The sequence below is a fragment of the Dermochelys coriacea genome, chromosome 8 (genome assembly GCF_009764565.3).
Source record: "Dermochelys coriacea isolate rDerCor1 chromosome 8, rDerCor1.pri.v4, whole genome shotgun sequence".
In the NCBI taxonomy this organism is placed as follows: domain Eukaryota; kingdom Metazoa; phylum Chordata; order Testudines; family Dermochelyidae; genus Dermochelys; species Dermochelys coriacea.
This window is the reverse complement of record NC_050075.1, coordinates 80,081,879-80,092,107: the sequence shown is the minus strand read 5'-3', so window position 1 is coordinate 80,092,107 and position 10,229 is coordinate 80,081,879. Positions and strand designations below refer to the sequence as shown.

Genomic DNA, 10,229 nt, shown 5'->3' with positions numbered 1-10,229 from the left:
GCTGTTGGCTAAGCTCATATGATGATGTGCATAACTGCATGGCTTGCAACCCCTGTATTACATTTATATTTGGATCTTGAGACTCTATGAGAATGTATTGTATGAACCAAGCTTCTAAACTAACAGATCACTTTCTATCCCTCATCCTGTATTCACTGCAGAGACTGGGGTGTGGGAGCAGGGAAGTATTTACTCCTGTTTGTGCATCACAATGTATATTGTGATTATTATTATGATTTGTATTCTGGTAGCACATAGAGACCCCGATCAGGATCAGGGTCCCATTTGGGAAGGCTTGGTACAAACAGATAAGGAGACATAACCCCTGCCCTGAGGAGTTTACAGGCACAAATGTATCAGTTTGGTAAAAACTGTAGGGAGGGAAGGAAGGAGGGAAAGGATGACACATTAAGTTGTTAGGATAACAAGATATCTTAATTAATTCTGTGGTGATAGCCTTGTGTGGTGTGAAACTACACTGTCTTCAGTAGTATACACTGGGGGCCCAATCCTGCCAGGGACAATGCATCCAAACTCAATAAGACATTTGAGTATATATAGGTAGGAATATAGGAACTGGCATGCTGGATCAGAACAGCAGTCTATCTAGTTCCATGGTTCTCAACCTGTGGTCTGTGGACCACTGGGGGTCCATAGACTATGCCTAAGATTTTCCAAAGGAGTCCGCACCTCCATTTGAAAAAAATTTTAAGGGTCCATAAATGAAAAAAGGATGAAAACCACTGACCTAGTCCAATGACAGGTTTCAGAGTAGCAGCCGTGTAGGTCTGTATTCGCAAAAAGAAAAGGAGTACTTGTGGCATCTTAGAGACTAACAAATTTATTTGAGCATAAGCTTTATGAAGTGAGCTGTAGCTCACAAAAGCTTATGCTCAAATAAATTTGTTAGTCTCTAAGGTGCCACAAGTACTCCTTTTCTTTTTGACCTAGTCCAATATCCTGTGTCTGACAACAGCCATTGTCCGATGCTTTGTAAGAAAGAATAAAAACTGCCATAATGGACAACTGTGCACTAATATTTCCATGAGTTCATGTTAGGCTGGGCCCTAAGTCTTTTTGATTTGTGTTTTGTGATGCTACTTTCTGGATCATTTACTAATTTACAGAATGTGCTTAAGATGTTGTAAACTAGATTTGTCTGTTGAGAATCATTAATAGAATAGCAAATGTAATACTGTATCCTAAATGGATTAATTAATCATTGATTATAATTACATGTGCTGAAGCAATTGGATACTCCACTCATGGCCATCAGGATTGGTTTGATGAGAACAACCAGGAAATCCTAGCACTTATTCATCAGAAGAGAAGCACATTTTGCACTTAGCAAAATGAACCCTCTAATGAGCAAAAACAAGAGACTTATCGGCTTAAAGCTGTAGTTCAAAAGAGGCTGCATGACATCAAGAATCAGTGCTGGCAAGCAAAGGCCATGGAGATCCAGAGCTTTGCTGATGAACATGACATGAGAAGCTTTTTTCAAGCAAGGAAAGCCATCTACAGGCCAAGCTCAAGCAGCACAACCCCTCTGCAATCTCACGACAGCTCCACCCTTCTTACGGGCAATGTAGCCCTCTAGGAGCATTAGAAGGAGCACTTTGAGACTCTACTGAACTGTGAATCTGAAATCTCAGCTCCCACCATCGAGACCATTTCTCAATACCCAGTAATAGAAACTCTTACTGATCCCCCATCTTCTGAGGAAGTTTAGCGTGCCGTCACTCAGACTAGAAATAACAAGGTGCCAGGCCCAGATGGCATCCCTGTGGAGGTCTTCAAAGCTGATGGAATAGCATTTGTGCAAAGACTTCATCAACTTCTTCTTAGAATTTGGGTTAATGAGGAAATTCTACCCAACCTGAAGAATGCCAATATTATGACCATTTTTAAGAAAGGGGACAAGTCAATGTATGGGAATTACCAAGACATTGCCTTCCTCTCCATTGCCAGGAAGATCCTTGCTCACAGAGAAAGAAAACAACACCAGCCATTGTTTATTGCATTTATTGACCTAACTAGGGCCTTTGATTCCATCAGTCATGAAGAGTTATGGAAGGTGCTGTTTAGGTTTGGTTGTCCATTGAAGTTCATTCACATTCTCAGGCTACTTCATGATGGGATGACTGCCACTATCCTCTGTAATGGATAGGAGATGGACCCATTCACCATCCGTACTGATGTCAAGCAGGGCTGTGTTGTTGCCCCAACCCTTTTTTCCATCTGTCTTGCTGTGATCTTGATTCTTATTCATGACTGTGGCCAGCTCTTCAACCTACGGCATCTTCATTCTAAAACTAAGGTAACCAGGACTACTGTTACCAAACTTCAGTATGCTGATGACTGTGCTATCCTGACACACACCAAGGATCACTTGCAATCCACCCTAGATCTTTTCTTAGGCACCAATCATAGCCTAGGACTTTCCCTCAACATTGGGAATAGTAGGGTGCTCCACAAGCCTGCCCCAGCACAAGGTGCCCTCCTTCTCCCATAAATCATCATTGCTGATGAACTCCTGCAAAACATTGAACATTTCCCTTGTCTTGGTAGCCACCTCTCCCAGAGAGCCAGTCTTGATGTGGAAATGGAACACAGGATCCCTTGTGCCACCGCATTCTTCAGAAAGTTGCTTCGTTGTGTTTTTTTTTACAGAGATCTGCTGATGGAAACTAAGATCTTGGTCTATAATGCAGCAGATATCACCACTCTTTATGTGTGTGAGACATGGGTGACATACCAAAGCCATCTTAAGCATCTAGACCAGTGCCACCAGCACTACCTTACCAAGATTCTCCGTATCAGATGGGAAGATTGTTGCACCAATGGCAGCGTGCTCTCTGCAGCTAACATCATCAGTGTTGAGGCAAAGATTATGAAACATCAACTTCGCTGGGCTGGGCATTGTGTACGGATTGCTGATATTCGTCTTCTGAAGCAAGTCTTCTTTTTTCAACTTAGTCATGGTAAGAGGCCCCACCGGGGAGAGAGGAGACGCTACAAGGACACCCTGAAAGTATATCTTAAGACGGGAAGCATTGACCCCACAAATTGGGAAGAGCTGGCTGACCATAAACTGCAGTGGCATTGCATAATACATCAAGCCTCAGACCGTTTTGAAGAGAATCGCCTTGCTCAAGAGGCTGAGAAATGGCAGAGGAGAAAGGAAAGTGTACAGCATCCCAGCCAGAAGTTGTGCTCTCTCCAAGCAACCTTCTATCACATATGTGGAAAAACTTGTGGAGCACAGATTGGACTCCTCAGCCATCTTAAGTCTCATCAATGACATTTTCCCCCCAGCAGACATGATCCTCTTATCAAGGGATAGCCAGCGATGATATATAATTACATTAATCATGATTTATATCTATATAAATCAGTGATTAATGTAATTCTGTTCTACACATATAAAAAGACTCATGCAGGTTTGTTACTAAAATTAAGTGTTCACTCCAAAGTGTGAGGTGAAAATGTCCACAATGCAATGATGTTGGCCTGTTCAAAATTGCTTTGCAGTTGTCCTTGCCATGTTTAGTGAGAAAATAACCCTTGTCTTTGTCAGGCCTTTCAAGGGCCAGCTGAAATGACTTGGATTCAAAACCAGATGCGTTTAATTTCTGTTCCTCTTTTCATAAGCGCTGCTAACTATCTCATACAAGCCGGAGCCTAATGGAAAGCATGGAAGATGATTTGGCGGGAGAATATACAGTATAGAAACAAGTTTGCTACTGTCCATGGGTTTTTATGGTGTTTGTCTCTTACTGTTAGCGTTGGAGTTTTTTGTGCTATCAGTTTTTACACAACAGTCCATTTTGTGTTTATTTTGTTAAATTCTTGTTAGTGCCTCTGAAAAAAATCTATTTAACAACAGATTGGGCGTGTTTTGAAAGAGGAAGCCAAAGCCAGATGTTTTTCAGCTAACCACCCCTCCTTTTCCCCTCACCAAAATGTAACTGATGTAACGTACAGGAAGATACTGTCAAATGGACTATTCACCTCTCTGTAGTTACAGACACACTTAGACCATTTAATCTTGAGGAGAGGGGGGTGTATGTACACTACATACTCTGTGTGTATATGTAGATAGATGCTGTATAGTATACCACACAAATATTGACTGAAATTTAGATTCATGGTAGAAAACTATTGCCCCACAATTTAAAAAGGCAACCAGCAGTGGGACATAATGTGATTTTTGATCTCTGGAGGTTGTCAATGCTGAGCTTAGGAAGTGGTGTTTTACATCAAGAACATATGATGGTGGTGAAGCAGAGGGAAGTTGGAAACCTTTCCCTCGTTCTTTTTGTCTCTTAAAATGTAAGATGGATTCCTGTGGATGAGAGTGAATGGGTTGTAAAAGGAGCTTGTACATTTCAGCAACTATGGAGTTGGCAGAGTAAGATATGTGTGTGAATGGGGTGTACTCAGGCATTGCTGAAAGAGGGCAGAGTTAAGGATGCATGATCAGCCCAAACTGTGCATTTCCTGGTTTTCAGAAATTTGAGTTTTGCTCAACTTATGGGATGACAGAACACCAAACAATCTTAACTCTGTTAACCTATTTTTTTGCCATTGAATTATACCCGTCCTCTGGCTGCCAACGAGCTTCCAAATGGAATCCTTGTTTACTTTAACCTATAAGGCCCTAAATGGTTTGGGAGCTGGTTACCTGGTGAGAGATCACCTCCCTCCCCATGCTATCCTCCTGCATTTGAGATCAACAGAGGCACTTGAGATGGAGCTCCCTCATTATTAAAGAACGGAAGCTGCTGACAGCATGTTCTCCATGAGAGGTCCTTGACTTAGGAACTTGTCCCTGGTCCACCACAGCCTGGATTAGTTAACCTCCAGGCCAGCTGCAGGCTCACCTTTGCTTGCAATATAGTTGCACTGCCCCTGATCTGGAGTAGATGGGGTTTATGACATCACAATTCCTTCCTTGGCTTTACGTCTAGACTAGTACCAGATTATGACCTCTTCCATTCCAGCCTATGCTTTGGGGGTGGTCGGAGTTAACATGTCACCCACTTGCCCACCCCTGCCTTCCCTCTCACCATCTGCCTACAGGGGAAGGGAAGAAGTGGCCTTCTGGAGTCTACTCCCTTCTCTGTGCTGTGACCCATGATGGAGGCAGCCTATAAAGGGGAGTAAAAGGGCCTTTCTTCCCCTCCCTTACACAGGTGCATAAGGCAAACCACAATCTTGTCCAATATAAACTCAGCCTCCCAAAATTGTCTTAAAAATGTACCAGCCCTGTCTCAAAATCTACTTACTCACCCTTTGCTATGATGATTGATAATAAAGGTAAAAATAATGAGATTTACTCAGCTGTCCAAACAACAAAAACACCAAACAGCAACCTCACCCCATGTGAGCAGGCAAGGAGAATTTTGCGAAGCTGTGGGAATCCTACACATAAAAGTCCTTCCTAATACCACCACTTGCCTGTTTCACATAAGTTAGTGCCCAACTGAAAGAGAGAATGATTTTCCTTCCTTTCTAGGCATGTTTTGAACTGCGAGGTGTTCATTCTGAGATGCACAGATACAGTTCACATTCTGATTATTACTGAGTTCTGTATATATTTTTACTCCTATAGCTAGATACAACTAACAATTTTCCTCTTGTATACAGTTATCTACTTCCCATGAGAGAGCTGGCTGGTTATTTGATGTGCCCCAAACAGCAGATAGTTTATCTTAACAAATCTTCTTACTGATATTTACAGTCAACCGTTTTATTGGTAATTGAAAATCTCAGAGCAGTTCACTTCATTTTAGGATTATGTTTCTAGCATTTAGAAAAAAAATATGAGGACCCGATATTGCTTCGATTTTACTTTTATTTGGCTTCATGTGGAAGTGGTATTCTAATGTCCAAAAATAAAAAGGAGGGTGGAAGTGAACTGGGTTTTTTCTTTAAAGATTGAAGCAGCTGCAATAGACTTGCCCGGTATATTTAAAGATAAGAGATTTTATATTATTTTAGAAAATTTTCTTCGTATCATACTTAGCTATGCACAATATACAATTCTGCACTGTGGTAAGGTTAATTTATAGAGAGTAATTGTACTGACTTTGAAAATGGAATTTCATCTCTACGTTCTTAGCCTATTTAATGATGTCTTTGCACATGTCTTATATAAAATTGGTTGCATTTGGAGCTTAATCAATGGTTGATGGGGACTGTAGTGAAACCTTTCTGGCCAGCTACCAGGATTGACCAAATGTTGGCTGGTATAGGAATGGAAATCAAAATGATAGGAACTTATGTGCATATCTGAGACTACCACTTCAGTTTTAATTGTAGGTTATGGAGTCTAGTCTGCAAGCCTCCACAGGGAGGTCCCTACCAAATTCCCGGCCATGAAAAATGCATCCCAGACCGTGAAATCTGGTCTTTTGTGTGCTTTTACCATTCTCAAATTGGGTTCCTGACCCAAAAGGGAGCTGTAGGGGTGTCACAGTATTGCCACCCTTACTTCTGTGCTGCCTTCAGAGCTGGGTGGCTGGAGAGCAATGGCTGTTGGCTGGCTGGTCAGCTCTGAAGGCAGTGCCCCACCAGCAGCAGCACAGAATTAAGGGTGAAAACACCATACCATGCCACCCTTACTTCTGCGTTGCTGCCTTCAGAGCTGGGCGCCAGAGGGTGGCAGCTGCTGACTGAGGGCCCAGTTCTGCAGGCAGCAGTGCAGAAGTAAGGGTAGCAATACCATACCATGTCATCCTTACTTCTGTGCTGCGTCCGGTGGCGGATCTGCCTTCAGAGCTGGGCTCCTGGCCAGCAGCCGTCACTCTTCAGCTACCCAGCTCTGAAGGCAGCACCACCTCCAGCAGCAGTGCAGAAGTAAGGATAGCAGTACCACAACCCCCCACTACAATAACCTTGTGACCCCCCCATAACTTTTTTTGGGTCAGGACCCCTAAAATAACAACACTGTGAAATTTCAGATTTAAATAGCTGAAATCATGAAATTTATGATTTTTAAAATCCTATGACTGTGAAATTGACCAAAACGGACCATGAATTTGGTAGGGACCTATTCATAAGCCACTGGTGAACTATGTGGGAGGATGAACCAACGATGCAAGGTCCAAGCCCCAGCCAATTTGCAGGGGTGCTGGAACAATTTGTACAGTGGGGGTACTGAGAGCCATTGAACCAAACTCTAACCACTGTGTATGATGGAAACCACTTCAAGCCAGGGAATGCAGCAGCACCCCCAGCATCCTTAGTTCCAATACATATGCAGCCAAGGAAATTATTTTGGAGGGCATTTTGGTGAAAGACTCCACATCCACATGTTTTTGTAATGGGCAGCAGGGAGCACCTGTTTTTAATGGTAATGATTACATTACCTTACATTGTGCCTTTCATCTCAAAGGTTTCAAAAAGTGTTACAAAACTATGGGATTGCTCCTGTGCGCTTTACTCAGGTGAAACACCTGTTGACATCAGGCCACATACATATTGAAGCCATTTCATCACCACAAAAATACAGCCAACTCTGAGTGAACCTGTGCAGTCAACTCCGCAGCCCTTTAGGACTGGGGAGGAAGAATTTTTCTGCCAGATAAAACTTCAGGGAGTCTGTGTACTTAGAAAGTAATGATCCAGATTGGAGTTTGTTCAGGACCTCAGGTCTAACACCTCTTCTCGCATGAGTTCTTGTTGGATGTTTGGCACTTTTCTACTCATCAGTCTATTGCCTGCCTAAGAGTCATGCACACATGCCAGATTTGTAACGGTTTTCAGGTGTTGCTCTGCTCAGTGTTGCAAAGTCTAAGTGATTTAGATGGCTAAATCCTAGTTTGACTTTTAATGAGACTTATGCTCCCAAGTCCCTCGTCACTTTTGAAAATGGGACTTAGCCATCTAAGTCACCTAGACATAGATTTTTAAAGATATTTAGGGGCCTAATTTTTATTGAAATCCATGAAAGCTAGGCACCTAAATACCTTTAAAAATCCAGCTCTTAGGCATTGCAATTGCAAGCGAGCACTGTTTAAATACCTTTTCAAAGCTGGGCTGAAATGCCTACACAGCTACAGCGCTCTAGAGAGACTGCCTGGCATGAGCAATGATGTGTGTTCAGAACCAATGGGAAGTCTGAATAGGGTTTTGTTGTCTTCTTTCTGTGTTATTGCTTCCATTAAGTTTGTCAAACCACAATGAGCAGGCTGTCCACACACAATAAACTACCTGCTTAACCAAGGAAGAGTGGATAATGCAATGTTCAGGGGAATCCTTTTTTTTAGTTTAAATGGAAGAGGTGGAACATTTTTGGGGGGACTGATCTGAAATTAATATTAGTAATGTTATCTGGTATATATTCATTTTAATGAAATCGATATGGGCTCTTCCCAATTCAATATAATAGCCAAGAAGCAGTTTTCTTTTAAACTTTGCTTTTTATTTTTCTATTAAAAGATGTATAGATAATCTACAAGACCATGTAGTCATCTAAATAATAATGCAGCAGAAATAGAAAAGAGATGAGACCCTCAAATGTAATACAATAAACTTCACACAAGGAAGGAAGTAATGTTCAGCACAGAGTTAAAAGAACTACAGACCAATTAGTTGGGTCAACTAGTCATCAGTTCAGGCAAATAAAAGCACATCTGGAACAAATCCAACCCTTGATATAAGTTGTTCTATTGTCGTTAAGAAGATGTCACATTTTGATGAGCAGTAGCTGCCTTCCAATTTTATGCAGCGTTTAACACAAGCAGATGAATCCTTTTGTGCAAAAGAGAGGGAGAGATGCTCCTATGTTACAAGCAACCTCGGTTTCCTAAATTCCTATTCAGGATGTGTTCCCTAATTTTTAGTGCTACCCAAAGCACGTGATCAGATCCAGTAGGGCAAAATAAGTCTAAATATATTGAGTGAGGATTTTAATGCCCAAAGCATTTTGGGGTGCGATTTTCAAAAGTGCCCAAGTGATTTGGGCACAAGTCACATTGGATTTAAGCTCCTATGTCACTTAGTAGCTTTTAAAATCCTGCCCTTGGAAACTAAAGGCAGCAGTTTCAAGCTGGTGGGATTTGAGCAGGTTCTATATTGTGGATGTGTTAGCTGCAGGTTGTGAACACATAGGAGTAAGATGTGCTGATTTTGCTATTTAATATCTGTGCTCAAAGCTGTGTCCTGGAGTACTTAAACATTTTAAATGAGTTGTAAATAAAGTGGAATTTGCCTACCCATTTTTCTCCCCAAAAAGTCATAGCTCACTTCTTTGGTTGACTCTGCCTGCTCAGAAGTCATGATAGTATTGTTAAATTAAAGAACAAGACCTAAATAATCTCAAAGAAATACCTTAAGCATTTCAATGATTAACATTATATAGCTGCATAATCCCCATAACTGGTTGTTTGAGGAGCAATAATGCAGCAGCCATCTAACTAGAACCCTTAAATGGAAATTAGTCAACATCTGTACTATTAATATTGTAAAGAAGATATAATTTTATAAATTTTAGTGTTAATATGAAGACTGAATTAATGCATGACCATTAATAAATAATTTATAGAACCGATTTAGGATTTTAAATGTGCAAAGCACATTACAGACATTAACTAATTAACTGGAACTTTCATAATAAGCCTAAAAATAATTGTCTTCTAATGAACTGATTTTAATGTTTCTGGCTGGGATTTCCAAAGGAACCCAAGAGAATTAGGTGCAAAAATCCTATTGAGATTTGTTGGGGTTTGGATAGCTGAATTCCTTAGGCTCCTTTCAAAATCCCAATCTCTGTAATTTGTAGCGGGAAAAGTTAGATCAATGAATGGAATGGATACATTCTGAAAAGAAAACCACATGGTAAGTGTGTCCTGTATGTGTGAATGGATCCCATATGTTCAGTTGGTCCCTTGTCAAAACATCCATCCAATTGACTTGCTGCTCATCTCTTGCATTTTAGGCTTGCTCTCTTAAGCACTTCTTCCTACCGAGAGTGCATGTATAAGAAGCATAGGGAATGTCCACTGGAATCAGAACCTGAACATAAATGACATATACATAGATTCATAGATAGTAAGGTCAGAAGGGACCATTATGATCATCTAGTCCGACCTCTTACACAACGCAGACCACAGAATCTCACCCACCCACTCCTGCAAAAAACCCCTCACCTATGTCTGAGCTACTGAAGTCCTCAAATCGTGGTTTAAAGACTTCAAGGAGCAGAGAATCCTCCAGCAAGT

General features: G+C 41.3%; 1 protein-coding gene across 1 annotated transcript in view; it reads right to left on the bottom strand.

The window, feature by feature from the left end:
• Positions 1-8,296: 8,296 nt before the first annotated feature.
• Positions 8,297-10,229, bottom strand: part of LOC119860117 (uricase-like) — a 31,749-nt gene continuing 29,816 nt past the window's right edge. Inside the window, exon 8 of the mRNA XM_038413377.2 lies at positions 8,297-10,023. Within this exon, the coding sequence (XP_038269305.1) occupies positions 9,943-10,023 (81 nt within the window). The 3' untranslated portion in view covers positions 8,297-9,942. The remainder of the gene's footprint in view (positions 10,024-10,229) is intronic.